The sequence below is a fragment of the Pteropus medius genome, unplaced genomic scaffold (genome assembly GCF_902729225.1).
Source record: "Pteropus medius unplaced genomic scaffold, Ma_sr-lr_union100, whole genome shotgun sequence".
In the NCBI taxonomy this organism is placed as follows: domain Eukaryota; kingdom Metazoa; phylum Chordata; class Mammalia; order Chiroptera; family Pteropodidae; genus Pteropus; species Pteropus medius.
The window spans coordinates 37682028-37707342 of NW_024349800.1; the positions used below are offsets into that span (position 1 = coordinate 37682028).

At 34.7% G+C, this 25315-nt stretch overlaps 2 protein-coding genes across 7 annotated transcripts in view; one reads left to right on the top strand and one right to left on the bottom strand.

Annotated features, from left to right (window-relative positions):
* PREPL (prolyl endopeptidase like) overlaps window positions 1-25315 on the top strand; it is a 36454-nt gene extending 11139 nt beyond the window's left edge. For 5 of the 6 annotated variants that reach the window (XM_039887270.1, XM_039887271.1, XM_039887275.1 and 2 more), the window contains 13 exons: window positions 3443-3565; window positions 5017-5083; window positions 5662-5868; window positions 6897-7032; window positions 11202-11418; window positions 12015-12200; window positions 16780-16977; window positions 19172-19347; window positions 20740-20956; window positions 22164-22313; window positions 22690-22813; window positions 23662-23735; window positions 24100-25315. In XM_039887270.1, the coding sequence (XP_039743204.1) occupies window positions 3443-3565; window positions 5017-5083; window positions 5662-5868; window positions 6897-7032; window positions 11202-11418; window positions 12015-12200; window positions 16780-16977; window positions 19172-19347; window positions 20740-20956; window positions 22164-22313; window positions 22690-22813; window positions 23662-23735; window positions 24100-24189 (1965 nt within the window). In that variant the 3' untranslated portion in view covers window positions 24190-25315. The remainder of the gene's footprint in view (window positions 1-3442; window positions 3566-5016; window positions 5084-5661; window positions 5869-6896; window positions 7033-11201; window positions 11419-12014; window positions 12201-16779; window positions 16978-19171; window positions 19348-20739; window positions 20957-22163; window positions 22314-22689; window positions 22814-23661; window positions 23736-24099) is intronic. The other variant, XM_039887272.1, reaches the window with a different exon arrangement.
* SLC3A1 (solute carrier family 3 member 1) overlaps window positions 24694-25315 on the bottom strand; it is a 28370-nt gene continuing 27748 nt past the window's right edge. The window contains exon 10 of the mRNA XM_039887276.1: window positions 24694-25307. Coding sequence (XP_039743210.1) covers window positions 24867-25307 — 441 coding nt within the window. The 3' untranslated portion in view covers window positions 24694-24866. The remainder of the gene's footprint in view (window positions 25308-25315) is intronic.

Genomic DNA, 25315 nt, shown 5'->3' on the forward strand with positions numbered 1-25315 from the left:
GGTGTCTCTTAAGAAGGGGACACTTAATTACCAATTTAATTTCTTTGATAGTTATTGGCTTATACAGCTCTCAAGTTTTTAGAGTCAGTTTGATAATTCATTTATTTTCTGAAAAATTGTCCATTTTATCTGTTTTCCGATTTATTGGAATAAAGAACTTTATTGTGATTTTTTAAAAATCTGTATTGTATTTCTAATTATGCCACCTTTTGTGCTTGCTTTGGCAGCATGTATGCTAATGATGCCACTTTTCATTCCTTATGTTTGTTTTTTTTTTAATTAGTTTTGCTATACATGTCTTTTTCAGTAGATTTTTCAAAGAACCAAAGTTTTATTTTGTCGATTCTCCTTAGTTTATCAATTTCATTGAAACAAATTTATTTTCTTCCTTCTACTTCTTTTAGATCTACTCTTCTTTTTCTGTCTTCTTAAGTTGAAATGCTTTGTACTGCATTATGTCAGAGACACATACTATTTACTTGCCCCACTATTAATGATGCTAAACTTGAGAATTTTAGTTAGGGTGATAACTGCTTGTTCTCTTCCTTGTTAAAGGGACATTATTCCTTTTGCAATTGCTAAGTAATCTGGAGGATAATACTTTGGTGCTGTGTAAATATTGTATTACCCAACATAATTTCACCTAATGAGTTTAACAAACACTGATCTTTACCCTAATCAGTTGCTTCACTGGGGCTTACTAATGATTTTCTAATTCTATTATTCTTTCTACATTTATTAGCTGATATTATTCTCTAAAGAAGAGTTTCCATATTTGTTGTACCCTCTTTTATTTTTGTATTTTAGTTTTGTAGGGGAGTTATTTTGTTTGGTTTTTTTTGTTTGTTTTTTGCTCATTTTCAGTTTGCTGTGAATGTTTACTCTTTCAGTGTATTATAATCAATTACAATCATTATTCCTTTTGATGCTCAAATTGTGGCTAGTAGAAACCCCTTCATACTGGCTCTTGTGTCCTTTTGATACGTCTCCATTAATCTTTGAGCACTTGCTTACTTTCTGGCGCGTGATGTCTTAAACCTACTTTTTACTCTCCCTGCCACAGACTTGGGATTAGCCATTTATTAATGGCACCATCTTTACCAAAAGCTATCTAGTATCTCTCTACTGTGCCATTTTTCTCTTTACAGTTCAACATTTTTGCCATAATAAAGTTTACTTATTCCATTCTCCTGTTACAAGTTTTTATTGTTGAAATGGTTTTTTGGTGGGCCACCTAGAGGGTAGGAAAGAGTGCTTATTTCCACTAATTGAGTGATACTGTACATATAACCTTAAAATGTAAAGTTAAGCTGTCCTCACCTCAGCTCCGTTAGATAGTATATGCCCTTGAAACCAATAAACTATTAATATATTATGATATTTAGCTAAAGTGGATAGGTTTTGCTGCATACCTTAATGATAATGCTAGCTAGCATTGAAATGAAAGCTTAAAACACCCATTGGGTAATGCTGGCACAGAACAAAAACCAAAAACAACTTTGAGTACTTTATGAATATTATATGAAATCTCAGTTTCCCTGGGAGTAATTATTTTTGAGGAATTTACAAAGCTCTTGAAATCTTCTGTTTTATTATGGCAGTTAAAAATCTTGTTGCTTCTAGGGTTATTTTGATTCAGATAAGCTCAGTTTATTAAATTTTTGACACAGAAAAAAGTTCAGAATGTAAAGTAAGTTTAACTAAGAGGGCAAGTATTGAGGCCCAGCTCTGTTTCCTTTATCCCTATGTTGGCCATGGCTCTCAATGAGTATTTAAAAGCAGCAGAGCCCAGCTCCCTGACCTAGAATGTGCTAGGATCTGTAAGGTAGTAGAAAGAGGTACTCTTGTAGCTATCCTGACTCTACTTAATAAGTTCTAATGGGAATTATGAAGCAGATAAGCATATATCTGGAAATGAAGTATATCAGAGAGGCCAGTGTGGCTCAGAATAAGTGGGCGAGTAGGCAGATCCTAAAGCTAAGTTACAATTTCAGGATAAATTTCTAGTGATCCAATTTGTGTTTTAGGTGATAATAGGAAATTATTGATATAGATATTTTGCTTCACTACTCTAAAAGGTCAACTCTAGATTTTGTAGAAATGCCAAAAAATAAATGAAAAATAAACATATGAGCCTCCAGTATTTGGTCTTCAAATAATTACTTGAGCATATTAATTATATGATTATAGTGGAGACTGAATGATTTAGACTGCGTAACAACTGTTGCTAATTTGAATCTAATACAAATCATAAAACACTCTGTGAAAATGATTTTTTCCATTTAATTTGTTTCAGTGACTTTTTTATTTCTGTTTAATTTTAAATTGCAAATGCTTTGTGATACAAACTATATTTATAGCTTACATTCTCCACAGTATTGGTAAAGTACCATGGACACACTTGTACAACAAATATTTACCAGCTGTTAAGAGTTCCTTACCAAAGGCTCAGGGCCCCTCTGGCACAAATCACTGTACAGTTGTTGTCTTTGGCAGAAAGCTGATGATGAAAATCTTGGCTAGAATTCTTTTGCCTAAACAAGGCAAACATGTGGAGTGTTGAATTATTGAACCCTTTTTTTATTTGACAACTGAGGTTTTGCCTTTTCTAAATTTTAATAATTTATATGGTATTTATGTGCTCACCAGAGGTCAACTAAAGCTCTTAGCTTATTAGATACTCCAAATATGATAGAGTGCTTATTTAACTTTCATTTATATCTCTATTCATGTTTATTAATTTTTCATTTTTCCCTGTTCTTCCTTTTATAAGGCGAATATGTTATTTTTTCCTTAAACTCAAAGAAAAGTTCTATTTTATGAAGCACTAATTCACCTTTTGATCTTATAAACAGTTCTATTTGGGGGATTCCTTACTCCTACAAGAGAAGAAAATTATGACTTATAAAGATATAAAATAGGACAAAGAAATTCTTGCTGTGAATAAAATAATAGTGAACATTTATTAATAAAGCTAATGCCTTCCTCTCCTATTGACATTTCTCATCTTTTAAAGAGGTATTTTAGTACTTTATAAAACTTTTTTCTACCTTTCACCCTGATTTAAGTATGTAAACATTCATAGGATATCCTTTATTGCTTAATTTTCTATAAACCTTTCTATAAACCTTTCCCATAGTATTTCTGAACATTCTCCAGTACTTCTTGGTACTTCTGCATCTTAAGAACTTAGCCATGTAAATTAATAGTATAGCTATCGAGTATCTACCTTATTTTCTTTGTTTACATTTTTAAATGAAAAAGAGATCATTTATTATACTTAAACAGCATTTAAGATCTGTGAAATGCATATTATTTTATAGGTATAGACCTAACATTGTTGTACTTACATGAAAAAGAAATAAGAATTATCTTTAAAAAGCAAAGGTTTTTTTTCTCCCAGTTTGAAATATTATGATCATACAAATAAAACTTTTTCCAGGAATTTCTGCCTACTAAACAAGAAAACGAAAAATCCCTTTCAGAAAACATGGATGCATTTGAAAAAGTGAGAACAAAATTAGAAACACAGCCGCAAGAAGAATATGAAATCATCAATGCAGAGGTAGGATATCTTATGACTTTTTTTTCAAATCTGATATTACTAGTCAGAATGTAAATTAAATACCTTGTAATTTATAGACATAATCCCACATCAAAATTAGACTGCTTCTGGCCTTTAAAATACGCTAAAAAAACTTAAAGAACAAAGAATAGCAGATGTAATCCTTAAAATAAATTATAAAGATCAAAACCAAGATGAATTTTCAAGTATATTCTGTTAATTCTGGTTTTTGGAAACAGCCAATTCTGTTTGAAATTTTTAAAAATAATTCCCAAGGACAAGTTTAAATGAAACATTCATGTTTCTTTATTATTTGTAAAATCTTTGATTGCTCTCTCTATACTTTTTTATATAAAAAGAAATTGACTTAAGTGGCGTAATATCATGAAAGCTAAGTATTTCTTTGACTATTCTGTGGTTACCACAGTCGTAAATATTCAGTTGAAACAGAATGAACATGAATGTTAAAAATTTTTCAGTTAAATTGGAAAACAGAACCACAGTTTATAAATGAAAATCGCATAAAGTGGAAATAACAATAGGTTAAGAGACAGAAATTCAAGATTCAAATTATGCCACTATCAAGTAATAAATATGTCTTAAGCTACATGAAATCTTGTCAATCAGTCAGTTGCATTTAATTATGCAGGTGTTAGACAAGAGCATTATTCACATATTGGTAACATCCGTTCTCTCGATTTTAAATTGTCTATATCCGTCACCCCACAGAGGATATGATGCTTTGTGTGAAATCAAATCAGCACCATGAACAGCTGGTGGTGACAGCATATTTTAGAGGAAAGAATTGCAAAGTTATTGACTGGGTTTTCAGCCCAGTCTGAGCCAAAGTTTCTCCGTCTGCATAATTTTGGATTATCTTAAAGATACCACCTGACAACGTGGTTCCATAGTGTAGTGGTTAGCACGTCTACTTTACACACATAAGGTCCTGGGTTTGCGCTCCAGTGGAGCCACAGTCCATGGTCTGCGGCCTGGTTAATACTTGGATGGGAGACCACCTGGGAAGACCGGGTGCTGTAGGCATAAATAATAATAAATAATAAAAAATTTAAAAAAAGATGTCACTTGATCTCTGTTAATTGAATCCCAGTGTAGAGATGTCACATGTTCCCAAAATATAGCTCAAGTGCTCTGTACAGTCATGAGAACCAGTATAGATTTCATTATGTGTTCTCTTTGTTACCTCTTACATTTATGTATAAGAAACTCTTTCAGTGATTGTGAACATGTGAAAACCAGTTCTTAACCACTACATTGTAAAAAGTGATCCTTAAGTGTTCATTCATAGACTTCAACAGGTCTGCTTTTTAGAAAGATCTCATTTTTTCATCTTGGCTAGTCAGACCATTAAACAGTTAATTAAATCATGTTTAATTTATTAAATAAATTATTTTATTATTAATAAACCATTTGATTCTTTTCATTGTCAGGTTAAACATGGTGGTTTTGTTTATTATCAAGAAGGTTGCTGCTTGGTTCGTTCCAAAGATGAAGAAGGTATTCCACAGTTTTTCCTTTTCACATACTGTGATTTTTCAGATTTCACATTTTTCAAAGGAAATTCGAAATTAAATTCTCAAGGATATAGAAAAAAGTCTTTAGATTATTTCTGAATTTTCTTTTTTAATGACTAGTTTTTAAGATCTGGGTTTGGTTAAGATATAGTTAACAGCTACACTCAAAAGCTTTGACAGGGAGACTAGAGATGAGAACCAGCATTTTTTGAGCATCTGCTATATCCTGGGTACTGTGCTAGGTACCTTTTTTACATAGATTATCCAGTGTCATTTACATTGTCTTACTTTCTAGGTTCTATGTGAGCTATAAATACTAGACTATCACTGTATCGAATAATATCACATAGGTTGATGCATAGTATAATATTGAATAGCATAGGATAATATTAAATAACTAATTCCAGTTTCTATGTAAATTAAGCTACCATCAATGCTGAAGGAAGCCAGAATATGGCTTCTTATAGAAGAGGAATGCTAATTTAAAACTCTGAAATACAGTTTAAAATTTTTTTAAGTACATCTTGTGGCATTATCTGTTTCATCTTTTTCTTTATGCAGCAGACAGTGATAATTATGAAGTTTTGTTCAATTTGGAGGAACTTAAATTAGACCAGCCCTTCATTGATAGTATCAGAGTTGCTCCTGATGAAAAATATGTAGCCGCCAAGATAAGAACAGAAGATTCTGAAGCATCTACCTGTATAGTTGTGAAGCTCAGTGATCAGCCTCTATTGGAAGCTTCTTTTCCAAATGTGTCCAGTTTTGGTAAGCCACCAACCAAAACAGTCTTCTATGTTGAAAAATCAACAGTAAGAGAATTGTTTACACTTCTGATACATTTTTTTTGCCCACGTATGTGAATGAGAAGGTAAGTGAGTGCCTGATCAGTTTATCCCTGTGGATTCCACACCTTCCTATGAGCCTCTTATTCAGGAGACCTTCCCTTCTTTAATTATATACATCCAACCAATAGGAAGTTGCCCAAGATCACTACTGAGAGCAACCTCGGAACATGTTGAACTTATTCATCAATAGAAATTGTGATATTTTTACTAATAGAACTAACTTTAAATTTTACCATTTATCATTGAGTAATACATATGTTCATACTCTATCCTCCTTTTTCATTTTCTGACATAAATTTTCCCATTTTTTAATAACTAAATGCTTATGGAATTAATTGAAATTATACTCTAATTGATTCTAAGACATACGTTTTGTACTTTTTAACCTCTGTAAATTTAGGATGCATATTATATAATAATGTCTTACGGTCATTGTCAGCCTGGTGGCAGTCATGATGTAATTGTGTGAAAACCTCCAATGACGGCCCAGGTAAGATCAAGAAAACACCAGCATAAACCTATACTTGGTAGTTTAAGACATCCTGTGGCTTGAAGGCAGACAGAAAACATTTAGGCATGAGGAAAATGATCCATGATTTATTCTGATTTAAAGTTAGAGGTTGTAGATTTAAACATAAATCATCCTCTGAAAGCAAATACTGACTTTTCCAAAATCCTTCCTAAATATTGAACATTCAGCTCCTGTTTAGAAACTTGAAAGCCCTAAGATTGATGATAAGCACTTGAAAACTTAGAATCAATGTAGTGTAGTATTTTATTCTCTGTATATAGTTTAAATACAGTCAAAACTATGTTAGATTTAGATTTCCAGGGATAAACTTGCACATCTCTTCTCTTTGGCACTCAAAATTTGAATGCACTGTGCCTTTTTTTTTTTTTTAACTGTAAGTGGGTGTCTATATATAATTCTTTAATTATTTTTTTCAGAATGGGTAAAGGATGAAGAAGAGGAAGATGTTTTATTCTACACCTTCCAGAGGAACCTTCGCTGTCATGATGTATATCGAGCCACTTTTGGTGAAAACAAACGTAATGAACGTTTTTACACAGAAAAAGACCCAAGGTACTAGAATAATACAATTAAATATTTTTCTCCAGAGTATTTCTCCTGTTATCTAAAGTATTGCTCTTGGCTGACTTAAAATGTTGATTTGGGCTAGAGCAGATATAATAAAGCTAAGATGAGGATTATCATTCTTTTATAAGTTGTTTAGATTCCAAATTGGAGTCTAGTTACATTCAAACTCCAGAGTGAACACAGATGAATCATTAGACTGCAAATGCTGAGTTACTAACATTCTCTCTGAACTATGACACATGAGAGGAATTGTTAATTAAACATTTAATAGGGTTGTCATAGCAAATATAAATCTAAGTCATAACCCTAGATACCATGGTGTCAGTTGTACAGAATTCACTGCTCATTTCATATAGATTATCTGAATTTTAAATTGCTTTTTGAGCCATGATGGTCATTGATCTTTAAATTTACTTTTCCAAGCACTTTGATAATTCCTCCTTAGAGCTAATTCTCTTTACTTCCTTGTAATCTCCAGGACTCATGCCTTATATTACCACTTAACCAAGCTTCGAAGGAAATGATTATAAGTTTATCTGGCAAAATCTCTTAACTCTTATCCAGATACACTTTTCCAAATGATTTATGAGAAACAAATTTTTTCTTAACACAAAGTCCTGTCATGTCATTCATCATTTAACACTATAGTTTAGACAGTATCTCAACAGATATTGCTGGGGGAAAAAATAAGATTTAACACCATATAAATCTATAGCAGCAAAGTCGATACTCAAAACAAGAAAATTAACTCTTCATTTCATAAAATCCCAGAGCTGACAAGGACCTTAAAGAAAATCTTATACAACCCCCAGTTTATATTAATAATTTGAGGTCTGGAGAAATTACATTATTCTAGCCCACAGAACTAATGTTCTTGGTCCAGTAATACAGCCATTGCTTTTTTCCTAGTGATTATTGTAGTGAGAAATTACCAAATCTATTCACATGATTCACTGTTTTATGTTAAGCCAGCAATTTAGTATGTTGTATCAATGACTTATGATTATGAATCATTTTCCATCTGGTGCATAAAGCTCAAAATTGAAAAAACAAAACAAAAAAATTCAAAACTGGCCCAGTGAGCTATACCCTTGAATAAGGTACTTGCTTGCTATATACTGTTACTGTCCAAAGTTCTAAGATTGAGTTATCATACATACATTTAAGATTCTTGGAAAGTATTTGGCATCTAGCATACTTTTTCTTCCCCATAAGGAATGGATGGACCATATTGTTTTCCTATTTCATTTATTTCAAGGTACTTTCTGTTGTCGTTTTGATTTCTTTTGACCCATTGGTTGTTTAGGAGTGTATTGTTTAATTTCCATATATTTGTGAATTTCCAGTTTTCCTGTTTTTAAGACTTGTTTTGCAACCTACTATATGATCTATCATGGAGAATATTCCATATGCACTTGAGAAGAATGTGTTCTGCTGCTGTTGAATGGAATGTTCTATATATGTCCTTTTGTTAGTTCTATTTGTTCTAAAGTATAGTTCAAGTCCCATGTTCCTTATTGAATTTCTGCCTGGATGATCTACCCATTGTTGGAAGTAGAGTATTGAAGTTCCCTACTATTATTGTATTGTTGTCTACTTTTCCCTTCAGATCTGTTAGTATTTGCCTTATATATTTTGAGTGTTCTAATGTTCAGTGCATATATATTTATGATTATCATATCCTCTTGAATTAAGCCCATTATTATGTAATGGCCTTTTTTTATCTCTTGTTACAGCTTTTGAGTTAAGATCTATTTTGTCTTATATAAGTATACCTACCCCTGCTCTCTTGGTTCCCACTTGCATGGAATGCCTTTTTTCATCCCTTCACTTTGAGCCTATGTGTGTCCTTGAAGCTGAAGTGAGTCTTACAAGCAGCATGTAGTTGGTCTTGTTTTTTGTTGTTTTTTTTTATTTGTTTGTTTTTTTTATCAAATCAGCCACTCTGTGCCTTTTGATTGGAGAATTTAATCATTTTACATTTAGAGTAATATTTGATAGGTAAGGACTCACTAATACTATCTTATGAATGTTTTCTGGTTGTTTTGTGCTTCCCATGTTCCTTTCTTTCTGTGTTCTTTTGTGAATTGATGATTTTCCATAGTGATATGGTTTGATTCCCTTCCCTTTATGTTTCGTATTTCTACTGTAGGTATTTGCTTTGTGGTTACCATGACTTCTTTTTCTAAGAAATCTATCACTATAGAGCCACTTGTGTTCTCACTTTCCTATAGCCATATATCTGCCAAATAATTGACCAAGTAATTTATCTTTTGATTACCTGTTTCATCATCAAACCAAAATAAATAAAAACAGCAAAGGAAGTGTTAAAAATAAAGAGCAAAGTAGGGTAGGGGACTTTCACTACAACCATATATGAAAACAAATGAAGCTACAGTTAAAGTAATACAAACTGACAGACAGATTAGTAGAGACGAGAATACACCTTAGTATGTATAAAAACTTACTATATGGTAAAAGACGCCTGACAAACTAATGAACAGTAAATGGGTGTTATTTATTTTTTAATGCTATGAGAAGTACTAACTATTTGGACAAAAATAATTTTCATCACTTCACATGTCAGCATTCATTCCTAAAAGATTTAAAGAATCTTTTAATAAAAATAAAACCATCAAAAAAAAAATTAGATGATAATATAAGTATTTCACTCAACTTGGTTGAAATATTTCCAGAGCATAAAATCAATAGAAGAAATTACAAAGGGTGGTTAGTGCCAGTATTCTTGATTACCTAAAATATTAAACATTAAGTCAGAAATCATTGTAAACAAACTTAACTCCAGATGACAAAATGGAGGAAGGTATTTTCAACAAAAAGACTAGTTGATATCCTTAATTTACAAAGAAATGTTTATAGACCAGTAATATAAAGTACATCACCAAGTTTAAAATGGACACAGACACATCAGAGAAGAAATAAAATTGACAAACATGGCACTATTATCCAAGACAGAAGGAATTTTACCAAAATGTTAGCCATGCTTATCGCTGGATAGTAGGATTCCTTCTTTGTAGTTTTTTTAGTATAAACTAATTTGTTATAAGAAGACATGTAAATAATATTTAAAGCCATCCATTGTGTCAGTGTGAATTAGTACAATGCTCTTAAGATATTATTTGATTATATTTATCAAGAATCATAAAAATAATCATTAAATTATTATTTCCATTCCTAAGAATTTATCCAAAGGAAATAATTATAAAGATAAAGGAGGGAAAAACTATCTTCATGAATATAAAATGAAACATTAAAATATAAAATTTTAAGAATTATGATCATTTTAACCTGATAGAATATTAGGTAGCTATTAAAAATAATGATCATAAAGACTGTAACTAATATGAGGGGAGATATTGTTATAATCTGAAGGAAAATATGCAGAATCCAAAATTGCATCTGCATTTGAATTACATCTATTTTAAGACATGCATGAAATACAAATAAACCTTAGAAGAAAAAAATAGAAAAATTAAAATTATGTTAATTGTTTAAATGTTAAGTTAGTGGGATTGTGAGGATTTTTCTTCCTGACTATTGCTGTTTTGTTGTAAAAACTAGGAGAAAAGAAAAAAAGGAAATTCAACATGTATACAGAGGGAAAACAAAGTAAATTCCTGTGTCCCTTTTCTTCCATACAATTATGTATCTCCTCTAGAGAATTTATTTCCACTTCTTAGAGAAATCCCTATAATCTGTTAATGTGATTGAGAATTAGATGATGTCTGTACTTGACCTTGAAATGCATTCAAAAAAAGATAGATTGATGATGCATAGATATGTGATAAAGAATATGTAGCAAAATGTTAGTAATGATTGAATCTCAGTGATGAGTATATGGGTTTTTATCTTACATTTGTTTCAACTCTTCTGCATGTTTGAAAAATGTCCATAATAAAAGGTTAGAGAAAAAGTACTTAGAATTTTTTTTTGGTGGGTGGGGGGAATGAGAAAAATAATAGTATTTTAGTTTACTAGCAAAATTTACTAGGGAGTTTTTATTTTCTGTCTGCATTATAAATTAACATACATACTGACCATCTGTGAGATATTGTCATTAACAAAGTAGGATGCATTTGAAATTTATTGGATTTTCATCTCTCTTTCTCTCACTGTGTATGTTGTTTGTGTAGCTATTTTGTTTTCCTTTATCTTACAAAAGACAGTCGTTTCCTCACCATAAATATCATGAACAAGACTACTTCTGAAGTGTGGTTGATAGATGGCCTAAGCCCTTGGGATCCACCAGTTCTTATCCAGAAGCGAATACATGGGGTTCTTTACTACGTTGAACACAGAGATGATGAATTGTACATTCTCACTAATGTTGGCGAGCCTACAGAATTCAAGGTGATCCTGTATTCTCCTTATCCCCATTTGGGCTGTTAAGAAGTGTCACACTTCCATCAGCAACATTTTTCACTCTAAGAGTTCATAGTTTTGTAGGCTTTTGGTAAAGTGTAGAAATTGATGGTATACCTTCCTATGCATAACCAATCGCATTTCTCTTCCCTTAGAGCTAATACCTCTATTTTAAATGAAACACTCTATCCTGATTATATCAGTTATCAAAGCCAAACTTAGTTACTTAAAAAACTTTTATAACTTTGTGATTTTGTGAGTTAGCAATTTGTATTGCTTTCAGCTAAGCACTTCTTCTACTAGTCTGAACAAGGCTCCCCGATGCTTCCACAGTCAGCTGGCTGTGAGTGCCCTCACTCAAGTGTCCTTTGGTTGGCTGTAGACTAAGCACTGGGCCTCCCAGCAGGGTGGCCTGGGCTTGTTCATATGATGATGGTCACACTTCAGCCCTGACGGAGTTAGTTCCATCAGCTCTTCATAAAACAGTGAAGAATGATATGGTCTCATTTTCAGTGTTTTCATCTGTGGAGTTTGTGGTCATCATGTTCTGTTACCTAGATCTCTTCTAACTTTGTTCCACACAGCTAATGAGAACAGCAGCTGATACACCTGCTATTATGAATTGGGATTTATTTTTCACAATGAAGAGAAATACCAAAGTTGTAGACTTGGACATGTTTAAGGATCACTGTGTTCTATTCCTGAAGCACAGCAATCTGCTTTACGTTAATGTGATTGGTCTGGCTGATGATTCAGTTCGGTCTCTAAAGGTATGTTTAATTATCAAAAGATAATACTGTTAATCAAAATTCATGCAGTTTAGCTTAACCAGAACATCAAATATTGAATAATAGCCATGTACTTTTTCTTAAAAGGAATTTAATTTCAATGGAATTTAGCATAGTGGGTCTAGAAGGTAAGGTGTATTTTTAAATTACTTAGAGGACCTTGCTTTTAATGCAGGTTTTCTTAAAATATTGTCTTAATAGCGTGAACTTTAGAAGTGCCATTATGTCTCTTTCTATATATCTCTACATATCACATATTTCTACATCTTTAGATATAGCAGTAACTCAGGCGAACTTGGCAACTAGTGCCCAACCACTGCCCATCGCTCCCGTCCCATACCCACAGTAGGGATACTAGTCGTGCCCCACTATATTTCTGCCACTGCATGCTTGTGTGCGCATCATCTCTTTGCCAGTTTTCTCACCCATTGGGGATCAGGAAGGGTGAACTTTGGTTTCTGTCAATAAGGAGGCAGCAGTGGTCTCCACTGCAACACAGCTGTGGTGGAGGCACATCTGCCTGGCAGGCTGACTCACTGATATTGCCTGTGGTTGCCAGGAAAGATAATCTGCCTCTACAAGTGAACTTGCAACAGCACCCTTATCACCCAGTTTTAAAGCAGCGTTAACATGTGAATTCAGATAACAGGCACTGAAGGGAAGAGGAGAGGCCTCCATTTTGCGTAATATGGAAAGATTCGTGGAGCCAATTGACCAGCTAACATAGGCCACTTAGTACCTCCCTAACTCCAGTATTATCACAATTTCTGTAAAATGCAATTCCAGTAAATTCACTGGATAATTATTGAACTTCTATGTGCCGAGTACTGTTTTGGGCAGCCAGAAGTGGAAAGACAGCAGGACAAAATCTCTGGCCTTAAGGAGGAGGATACAGTTTATCACGAGATTAGACTAGTACACAAAAATTAAGTATGAAGTATATCTAAATAAGTAGTAGTAAGAATAAAGGTGATACAAAATCACTATTAGGATACCACAGTAATCGTTGTTATAGGCAAGATCCACCAATGGATGCTAAAATTAGTAGGTATAAGTGTAAGGAAAAATAGGTTATTTTCCTAGTCCTCGCAAGAGGACTAGTATCGCCCACAAAATATTAATTACTTACAAGAAGAAAAATAGTCACTTTACAGTGAAAAACCTGGGAAGAGTTCAAGGTTGACATCACTAGTAATAGGATCTGTTAACATGTACTCTTGACTCTGATATTCTTGCTTAAATGTATAACCTCAATTTGTGAAGAAACATCAGACAAATCCAGATAGAAAGACATTCCACCAAATAATTGCCCCGTATTCAAAATGACCTCGAGGTCCTAAAAGTCCAGGAAAGACTGTTGAACTTTTAGATTGGAGGAGTAGGAGGAGATATGACAGCTAAATGCAGTGTGGAATCCTAGACTGGATCCCAGGACAGAAAAAGGACATTAATGGAAATGTATATAGGTGAAATATGAATAAAGTCTGTAGTTAATAGTAATAATAAAATAAATAAGTCGTATCAAAAACACAAAATGTGTCATGGGACCCAAAGCAGAAGAGAGGGCCCAGGAAAGCTTTTATAGGGGAAGTAGAATTTCAGATAAATCAAAGAGAATAGATAGGGTTTTGATGAGTATCGAGGGGAATGGTATTCTAGGATGAGAAAGTCTATCAAATGAAGCTCTAAGCTAGAGAAGTTCAGAAAATGTTCAGGAAACTGCTAGTAATTCCATTTTATTGAAGCAGAATAAATTTCTGGGAGACGAAGCTATGATTTGCCGTTCTTTGTCAAGTTGATGAACTTATGCATAAATTATGAAGAGGGGGAACATCTGAAATTTAGGAGAAGGGGAATGATTTGAGGACTCAAGTTATACTTCATGAGGCTACCTGACAGCCTGTTAGGGTCCACTGAAGCAACAAAAGTTAAAGGGCAGGGAAATTAGTTTTGAGATTGTTATAGTGGTATAAGTAAGAAATAACAAAGACCTAAAACAACCAAAATTTTCCAGCTACATCATAAAATCAAGTTATCAAATGTAATGTCTGCTGTTTCAGAAGACTAAGTGTCCTAAAACAAAATTGGTGATTTTACTTTAGCGATTTTCTTATTGCTTTCACCTACTGGATTCAAAGTGTCTTTTCACTTCCTCATTTGTGAAATTCAGATATCTTTAATTGGGAAACTGACAGAACATCTATTCTTATTGTGGTCTATAGGAATAGAGATGGGATGCATTGATTACAACAGAATTTAAGAAAATTAGGACTTCATGAGTTTATTATGCTATAAGATTTGACTTTCTAAGTAAATACGACTTTTTTTTGTAAGTATTCCATTTTTAAAGATATGCCCCAGTTTCCATGATTTTAACTTTTATTAAAACAAACATCACGTCATTCTATATCCTTTATGTCTTTATTCCCCCACCCTTTCCAACCTGTAGTATTTATTATGCTTTCCATAACTAAGTCATCATTACATGGAGTGAGATACTCTGTTATATACCAAGTGCTACTGAAAGAGAATTTTACAGATCAGAGCCTTTTCATGAACCATACAGACTAATATGCATAGACAATGCCATACACAAAGGACAAAATTTTTAAGCCAAATTATAAATGGATTATAAAGTATTTCTGTTGTAACATCTCTGCCCAGTAGGCACTTGACTGAAAGATCTTTTTAAACTCAATCTCAGCAATAGAAATGTAATATTTGCCTCCTATCATTGGTCATCCTGTCATCAGTATTTCCTGGTAATATTTTTTGTCTACCAAAAGAAGTTATGATAGTTTAATTGATGACAACATTTAATTTAAGGTAACTGGGAAATTTTTTGCTTTGTGCTATTATGAGTTTATTTGGAAGAGTCTGCATACTTGGGCCGATTGTCTTTCAGCATCTCATCTTCATTCTTTAAATGAAATGACTGTGATTTGCTGGTAGAATACTGAACCCATTCTGTCAAGTATCTAAGGAATATCTGCATATCACCAGGCCAACTTACAATTATTCTTGCATTCTCTCCATTAACATACATGCAGGCTTACCTCTAAGAAAGGTGACTTAAGATATCCTTAATATTTATTTCTGCATCAGCTGAACAAACTTTAAATAAAGTCTATAGCCTTGGAACAGTTTTTGTTATGATTAAAACTTTAACCATGGCCCCAATAGTTTAAGGAATACACCCAAAAGACTTTTTGATTTATTGTAATCCCCTTGGTCTAAAACAGCTTACTATGTGGGTCACATGGAAATTGTTTTAAAGTCTCACAAAATGGCAGAAAAACTTGCACATCTGTGGGCAGAGGAGCCCAGTAGCCTCAGTCCAAGGCCTGGTTATAAGGTTAGCGATGTTTCTTTGTTTCCCACTGAGGTCTCAATTCTTTCACTTCAGTTATGCTACCAGATTTCCCAACGTTCACGATTACATTTTTCTTTCCAGTTATGGCTTGCATTTAAACAAATTATCCTTGAGAATAAGCCTCAGTCCGAGGAGAATAAATTAGGATCTCTTTTAAAGAAACACTGCAAATGAATGTCCTTATTAGTGTTTCAGGCCAATAGACTCTTTGGATTAATTACAAGAAATTTGCTCTGTGAACGTAAGCTCTTTGGCTGTAGTTTCTACAGGTTAAACTGTGCACACTCTATGCACCCATACCCCACCTACCCTTTCTGAATAGTGCCACCGGTGACTTTGCTGTGCCAAGACCTCTGATTTTCTAAGGAATTTGCTCTTTCTACAATTACTTAGGAAAAGAAAGGCAATTTTCTTTTAATGTTCTGACTCTCAGTACTATTTCTAACACACTGTCAGCCTGCTTACGAGTTCTTTAAAAGGTGTAAGAAGGATGTTAGTGGAAGGCTGGAAGCTGGACCCTGCTGCTCTGAGAGAATAAATTTTGATTCCTTTCCTTTTTTCTTAAAGTTAAGAATCTTAATCATAATAGCTCTGAGTCTCTCAGAGTGGATGTGCTGGGCAAGGTTTTGTTCTGCACAATGGTTAGCCTGGGAGCTAAAGTTAGAAACAAATTGTAAATGCTTTAGTGCTGCTGAGCCAGTTTGTAGCCCTGGAATAATAACTGCCATCACTGTGGCTGTCCAGGCAGCAGAGTATGGGCTGGTGGGTAAATTATTAAAACACATGTCAGAGATTTCATGTTCTATAAGAACAGAGATCTTAGAGATGTCACTCACTTCTGGAATTACTATTTGATTTGCTCTTATTCTTAACCATGTTGCTATTATTGTATGGCCCAAGTTTAGACCGCAAAAGAAACTTTTTATTAAAGGAGATTTAATGTAAATCCAGAATCATGATAAACCATTTTCCTATAACTTTTTCTCATTTTATTGGTCATTAGTGTAGTTTTGTTTGTTTATTACTTGAAGTATATTTTGTCATACTGAAGTAATCCTTAAATGAAGCATTTTGTGGTAATAGATAAACTTGATGTCCACATCATCTTATTTGGAGCAGACCCAGAAACTTAATTCATGATACTTAGTGTCCAGATAAAGAGTAAAACTAACTGTTTTATTTCTTTAGCTCCCTCCTTGGGCCTGTGGATTCATAATGGATACAAATTCAGACCCAAAGAACTGTCCCTTTCAGCTTTGCTCTCCAATACGTCCCCCAAAATATTACACATATAAGTTTGCTGAAGGCAAACTGTTTGAAGAAACCGGACATGAAGACCCAATCACAAAGACTAGTCGTGTCTTACGTCTAGAAGCCAAAAGTAAGGTAAGTCTGTAATCTCCACTATCAGCCGCATTTATTGATAGCATACTATTTGTCAAGTATTGTGTAGTTGCTGGTATTACATTAGCACAATATCGTAAAGTGGATCTCACATACCACAGTAAGACCCAGATGATTTTAGGGGATACATGGATTTGTTTAAACTTTAATACTCATGTATTTATTTTAACATGGACTAGAAAATTTATAACTAACCCTTGATTTCACCTGTATTTTATACTTAAACTTTAAAAGTTGATATGCAGTATGGCAACAAAGGTGATAAGCAGTTGACTACAGTGAACTAGATTGATATAGTCCCTGCTCTCGTGGAACTTAAATCTAGCGAAGAAGATGACAGGTGAAGAATTAGTAACTGATTGCTATACAGTGGAAACAGCAAAGGGACCTTACCAGGTCTGGAGAGAAGTAGTGTCTTGGGGGAGGCCTTAATGATGCTAAAGAGTTAAGCTAGAAACGGGGCAGGAAGATTCCATTTTGTGCAGAGGCCCTGAATTGAGGAAGAAATGGTACATTCAGAAAGTATAAAGGAGGACAATGTAGCCAAAGTATAGAGTAAAAGAGGAAAGATTGGCCAGGGGGAAGGGGTGGCAGAGGTTGTAGGGAGTAGAAAAAAATTGTGTGAGTGAGGAACAAATTAATCTATAAACTGGCCTTGAAATTAAGGAATTTTCAGCCCTTAAATATTATACATCAGGTAGTTTCATGTGCTAACAAAGAGTGAATTGAGACACAAGCCTTTTTTTCTTATGAATTTTTTCTGTAGTTTTATTAAATATTTAATATTTAATATTTAAAAAGGAGTACATGCTTGATAAAACAAATGCAAAAACACAGAAGGTATGAAGTTTGAATGGCTACTTTTCAGTCTCATTTGCTGTACCTCGTAGAAGAAAATTATCATTAACCATTTAGTGTATCCCCTTCCAGATTTTTGTGTTTTGTCAACAAAATATATATGCGTAGGCTTTGTTTTGTGTTGCAAACATGGGATTTATATTGATCTGTCAAAATGTTGTCATTGTACCCCAAATGGAAAGATCAGTGAAGCTCAGTTCTTGGAGAGCCAAGGGATTTTTTGCACATTAGAGGAGCAGGAAGCACCTGCTGATGGGAGCTGTTGTAACTTGCGGCACTTGTGCACTGCTGGTGAATTCTGTGACGCCGCCACCGCAGGACGGCGACCATCCTCACCTCTTCCTTTTCAGAGGTGTTTAACCAGCAAGTATTTCTGTGCTTGTTATATTGAAGTTGGAGAGGAGGCCAGGAAATGAAAAGACCAAGGTTATCTTATAGAAATTAATCTATATCATTTTATAAGAATGAATCGTACTGAGAAGTGAAAATTCAGTTACACTGTCGTAACAAGTTATGTAAAGAATAATGAGAGGAAGAGTCCCTCCTTATTAGAGTGAAGTTTTCAACATGAGAATAAAAAAAAAATAGGGAGAGTAGCTTGGTTAAATTCTTTTCCTTATGTAAAACAGTGCTATTTCATTTTTTTCTTTAAGCGGAGTAAGAACCAACTTTCCTACCCTTTTTCTGTGAAAGAATTCAGATTAATTTTGTCTGTCCAGAGTGTGCCTCTTTTCAGTCATTTGGGATTGACAAATGTGAACTACATTGGGGAGCAGTTACCTGCCCTGCAAGTAATTTACGTGTTAAAATTTATAAAATTTACTTTTAAACATTTTTAAAATAAAGTTAAATGAGCCTTTGAAGAAGACGTGGGTGGATATCAGTAAGGTCAGTATGAGAATTCAGGTACTAATAGTTGAGAATTCTGACTATAGAGGACAGAATTGAGCTGCTAAAACTTCTTTAAAAAAACAAAAACAAACTTCTTTGGTTAACATATTTGTAAATATTCAAAGATAAGAAATGCCAGTAATGTAGCTCAAGTATAGGAAGAATGCTATGCTAGTAGTCTAACCTTAATAGATATTTGGGCTCGTCCTGAAAGAAAAGAATTTACAGTAAAACCAGGTAGTGAAGAACTCTTTAATTATAGTAGGTCAGCAAAGTAACTGAAAATAAGTACCATGATGGATTTTTAGAGACCATAACTCTTTGTCTTAAATGAAGTTTCTGTTCAACATCAATAAGCAGCACATAAAATTGGGGATAAAACTGTTTTAAAAGACTCTTTACATGCATAGTAAATCTTCATTTCCAGGATGGAAAATTAGTGCCAATGACCGTTTTCCACAAAACGGATTCTGAGGACTTGCAGAAGAAACCTCTCCTGGTACATGTGTATGGAGCTTATGGCATGGATTTGAAAATGAATTTCAGGCCTGAAAGGCGGGTGTTGGTGGACGATGGATGGATATTAGCATATTGCCATGTTCGGTGAGTCAGCACATTTTATCTAACACATGAGTGCGGGAGCACTGTGACAGGTGTCCAGAATAACAGTATATCAGGGAGCAGAAATTTATCTTTTTATTTGTATTGTTGAATTTAGGTATTCCTAAACCTGTGCTGGCCAAATGATTTGGTAACATTAGTTGATCCAAAAGCAAAAGGGTAGATTTTTAGGATTTTTAGAATAGTGCCAATCTCTTTACTTATTAACATTATTATTTCCATTTCATTCTCCTGAGTTTAGGTTTTTCTAAAATAGCCTCTTAAGCTGGACTCTTTCTTTCTACTCTAACTTCTATTTTACTTTAGCAGTTTTCAGGAAGTAAACATGATTCAATTTCTACTTAAAATCCTCTACCACTTCCCTATTTCCACAGTAAAATCCAGATTTCTCAGTATTGTATTTAACATCCTAATGATCTGACTTATATCTGTAATGGCATCTATCATCGCTTCCCAAACACCTCCTGCGCTCCAGCCATACACATCCTTCACGTCCAGCCTAGCTACATCCTTTCAGTGACAAGTTCTTTTCCCTCTGTGCCCCTGTACATGCTGTGTCTTGATGCCTTCCTTTTCTTTGCCCTCTGAGCATTCATATTCTTCCTTCAAGACTCAGCTTGGGTATATCTCTATCTTAAGCATTCGTGTTCCTGACTTGTATATACCCCTAACCCGAAAGGTGGATATTTTTTTCCTCTGCTCCTGTGATACCTTAATACACTTATGTTACAGTAGCAGCCACATTGCTTGGTAGCTGTTTTATTTCCCCACAAAATTATAACCATCTTCAGGGCAGGGGATTTTTGCTTATTTATGTTTTTAAGGCCTGAATTTAGCACAGTGCCTGGTAAATAGTAAGCAGGCACTCAAAACATATTTGTTGAGTAAATTTTTGATTGTCTATATCAGGTGTTGGCAAACTTTTTCTCTAAAGCAGGAGTCCCCAACCCCTGGGCCAGACCAGTAAGGGTCCATGGCCTATTAGGAACCAGGCCACACAGCAGGAGGTGAACAGCGGGCCAGCTAGCAAAGCTTCATCTATATTTGCAGCCACTCCCCAGCACTAGCATCACTGCCTCAGCTCCACCTCAGATCATCAGGCATTAGATTTTCAAAGGAGCACTGGTCCCTGGTGCCAAAAAGGTTAGGGACCGCTGCTCTAAAGAACTAAAGCTTAAGGCCACATAATGGTCTCTGCTTCATATCCTGATTGGTTTTTTGTCTCTCAACCTTTAAAAATGTAAAAACCGTTTTTAGCTTGAAGACCATATAGAAGCAGGCCTATGGGTAGATATGGCCCATAGGCTATGGTTTGCTGACCCTGTATCATTAATATTTTTTTTCCACTGAAACTGTTTTGCCCTTTAATTTCAGGGGTGGTGGTGAATTAGGCCTCCAGTGGCATGCTGATGGCCGTCTAACTAAAAAACTCCATGGCCTTGCTGACTTAGAGGCTTGCATTAAAACACTTCATGGCCAAGGCTTTTCTCAGCCAAGTCTAACAGCCCTGACTGCTTTCAGTGCTGGAGGGGTGCTTGTGGGAGCATTGTGTAATTTTAATCCAGACCTCCTGAGAGCTGTGACTTTGGAGGTGAGTACATTGTCTCTTTACAGAATGGGGAGGAGTAAAGCCATAGGTTGCTCTAAGAATAAACTTATGTTACAGTCTTACTTTAGCATAGGAGTATAACAAAGCTTTTAAATTTTAAACACAAGAAGTTCTGGGAGAACTTCTTATTTTAATCCAACTACTTACCCTTTAGTCTTCCCTGACAGTGTTATTTATTGATTTTTAAGGATTTCCAGTGAAGGATATTAATTGGTATTCCTACCAATCATCTTTTATTTGTAAGAACATTTATTTGTAAGAAAAGAGACAAAGTATATATGATCATCAGTTCCATAAGTCAGGCAGAGCACGCCGACTCTGGATCACACAAAATTTTTTACTCTATTGCCTGTCAACATTTCAGTCTTGGATTTAGGGACTCCCTATTTTTAGATACTCCATTCTTAATGGTCTTTAGGGATAGTTTTTCTGTAATTGAAATATCTTGCCCTGTTCTGAAAAGGCTCTATAGTCTTTTTACTGGTGTCCAAAATTATGAAGTTATAGCAGCTCATTTTTACCTCTATCATTCTCCTGATTCCTGGTTAGATACTTTAGAAAATATAATGACTGGAATGAACAGAGTAAATTATTTTCAATTTTTTCGGGGCGGGGGGGCCTGTGGGATATACACTGTAGGTTTGTATTAGGTAAATAATTGTTAAATAATCCTGATCTGTAAATCTATTTTTTAAATAGAAATACTAAATATAGAGAAAAAAAAACTATGCACAAAAACAATAATGGTAGAAGTATTTACAATATAAAAAATGCAACTAACCTTTAACATTCCTATGAATAGTGCACAAGAGTTTCAACATCCTTGCCAACACTTATTTTATAATAGCTATCCAAATAGGTATGCAGTAGTAGCATTTATTACTTTTATATAAAACTATATATGTATTTAATATATATGAAAAAGGCACAAAAGTTGTGAAATTAGAACATAAACACTTCCTTTTTTAAACAAATGTCATTGAAAAGGTTGAATGCCTTAAAATCCAGTTATAATTCAGAAGCCCAGGTTAAGAACTGAATAATTAGTCTGGCTCCTGGGAGCCCACATGGCTTCTTGAGCTTTGTTTTCTCATGTCAGCCTATATATAGTCATAAAGTGTATTTTTCTGAAACTCATTTTACTAACTTATAAGTCAAAGTTTAAGCTTCTTTGGCTTTTTTTTTTTAGGCACCTTTCTTGGATGTTCTCAACACCATGATGGACACTACGCTTCCTCTAACATTAGAAGAATTAGAAGAATGGGGGAATCCTTCATCTGATGAGAAACATAAGAACTACATAAAACGTTACTGTCCCTTTCAAAATATTAAACCTCAGGTAGTGAAAGTTATGGTATTACTATCCAGAAGTATTAGAGAAAATAATCAAAAGAATACTTACCTGAGCTGAGACAGGAATTCAGCAGGACTTTAGATTATTTCTACTTATAATACACAAACACCTTGCAGCACCATCTCTGCTCATATTCCGTGTTTGTTTGATTAAGGTCATGGTCTCTCTAGTCAAGAAAAGGCTATTCCTGATAACAAGTAGTCTAGTACTGTGATACTATAGCTCTATCTAGAATATCGAATAAGGAAAAAACATCGAGCGCTTAGGAAAAAAATTGGAGGTAATTATTTTTCATAACCTATAAAGTGGAAGGGGACCATCAGGAATAATATAAATTCTTCGTACATTTATTTTCTTGCAGCATTACCCTTCAGTTCACATCACAGCTTATGAAAATGATGAACGTGTGCCTCTGAAAGGAATTGTAAACTATACTGAGAAACTCAAGGAAGCTATTGCAGAGCATGCTAAGAACGCCGGTGAAGGTAGGAGACCACCTGGAAGCAGGAGCATAGCCTAGTGGACTGTTACCTTTAGCATACTGCTCAGAGTAATACATTTTATGTACTAGACCAAATCATCTACCCATGATTTTGGATGAATTGTTTTTTCTATGTTGATTGTCAATTGAAACATATAATAGTAACTCTAACTACCTTACCTCTTTTTCAAAGTACAATGTATAATAAGGTAGGCGAGGCACAAAGAAAAAAGTAAATTTAAATATAAAAATGTAAGTTGGAGCTGTACAATCATACAACCATTTGTTCATTTAACAATATTATAATTAAGCCATTATTCTTGGGAACCTCTGAAAACCAGATTCTGAAGTTTTGCTCTGGAGCTTCAAGTGCCCAAACTAGCTACTTTAATTTTCTCTAGATCTTTCAATTTAATTAAACAAGGACTCTTACTTTTGCCAAGACATGCCAAGACCTTCCAGACTCAGGGTAGGAGGGACCCCCATACAAGTTTTCAGACCGTCACCCTGTATTCAGCTCTGTGTCTCACTCTCACCCATTGCTGTAGTTGGTATTTCCAGGTCATAAGACTCAGATCCCACAGGGCCAACTGGCTTCCTCCTAGGTTGCATCCCTCTCCACATGGCCCTAAAGTCTCTTCCATCCAGCTTCCTCGGCCACTGGTCCTCCTGCTTTCCCTCTTTTAGAAATTTTTCTTCTACTGCTTGCCCCCTCCCATCTCTTTGTTGTCGGTGGTAGTAGTTTTGCCTTTTTTCTCCACTACTATTGTAATATAGTACTTGAAGGAGAGAATAGAAATGGCTCTCAATTGCCCAAAACCTTCTAATTGTTTTATGTGTTAACTCTTTCAGGCTATCAGTCACCCAATATTATTTTAGACATTCAGCCTGGAGGCAATCATGTGATTGAGGATTCTCACAAAAAGGTATGTTATCAAGCTCTTCTCAGATGACAGATCCCCAAATAGAGATCTGATGTCCTCAACATTTCAGTGGTTGTGGCAGAGTTTGTGACAGCTGCTTCACAGCTGTCAGGTCATGGCTGAGACCCAAGAGGGGAAGGAAAAACACTGAGTCAGTTAAGAGAAAAGGCTCTCTTTAGTGCTCGTGAGCTCTGTTAAAGAAAGTAATTGAATCTTATTTGTTGGGAGCCTTCTACCTCTGTCCCAAATAAAAATACCTCTGCCATAAATTGCCAACTTCGGGGTTAGGTCAAGATGAATAGAAAAGACTTGAACACTGCAATTTTGCTACTAAGGCCTTCTAACTTTTTCAATGTGTTTCTTTTAGATTACAGCCCAAATTAAATTCCTGTATGAGGAACTTGGACTTGACAACACCAGTGTTTTCGAGAATCTTAAGAAATATCTAAAATTCTAAAATGCTGTATTTAATGGGAGTTGGAAACACACTGAAATATGTCATAGTCTTTTGGGTTAGCAAAAGTGAGATTTTTATTTTAAGTTACTAAATAATTTTTTTTAATTTTCTTCTCTAGTGTACATCTTGCTTACACTGTTCTCTCCTTGATGTATGTGCCCCTCAACCTAGGAGAGTAGTTTTCTAATCATGCTCCTTAGGACATGGAGGAGAGGGGTGAAGGAAGGGTTGGTGACAGCAGAACTCTTCCCTCTTCCCATCAGAACAGCGTTGTGTTTGCCTTTTTTACTGAGATCTTTTTGAACAGTTTACAAATCAGGGTCCTGCCTCCCTGCTAGTGACCATTTTTAGACACTTTGGTGGTAAATCATCCTCTAGTTTCTGTGCTTGCATTTTGTGAATAAGAACATTCTTCACATTAAAATTCATTAGGTCTTTCGAATTTGTTACGATCATCTCTATTGATGCTATCTCAGTAAAGTTACAAGTTCCTACAAGAGATAATTTCCTTTAGACATTTTTTTATTCTTTAAAAACATTTGAGAACCTTTCCTAAAAGCAATGCCATTCAAGCTACAGAAATATCTAATACCCAGCAGCATGGGTGTACATGAAGTTACTGCAGATGCTTATAACAGGACAGAAAGCCAGTGTCTTCATCTCTTTTATAGAGGTGTCTAACACAAGCTGTACAGTATGTTAAATACACTGGAGTAGCATGCCCGGTTGGAAACAAAACATCTGTCTCTGAAGTCTGTTTGGAGATGAAGGAGATTCTTCGTGTTGTATTCAAGGATGAGTCCTTCTCCCTTGTCCAGTGTAATGGCGTGCGTATCAACTTCACTTCCTTTGTTGGCAGACTTGGTACTTAACCTTATCCTCGCTCTTGTGGGAATTTTTGAAATCACTTCCTTTAGATTTAGCAGTGATGATTCTCCAAAATTCAGAATGATGAGAAAGACTCTGTCTGTGCCATCCAGCTCTCTTGTGTACACGACAGAGTGGTTTTCAGTCCTCAAATAGCAGAACCAGCCCCTGCTGAGGAGCAGCTCATTGTCATGAAGCAAACTTAATTCTTGGTATAACTTTAATGCTGATCTGGGCAGAGTCTTTTGGACCTGGTTTA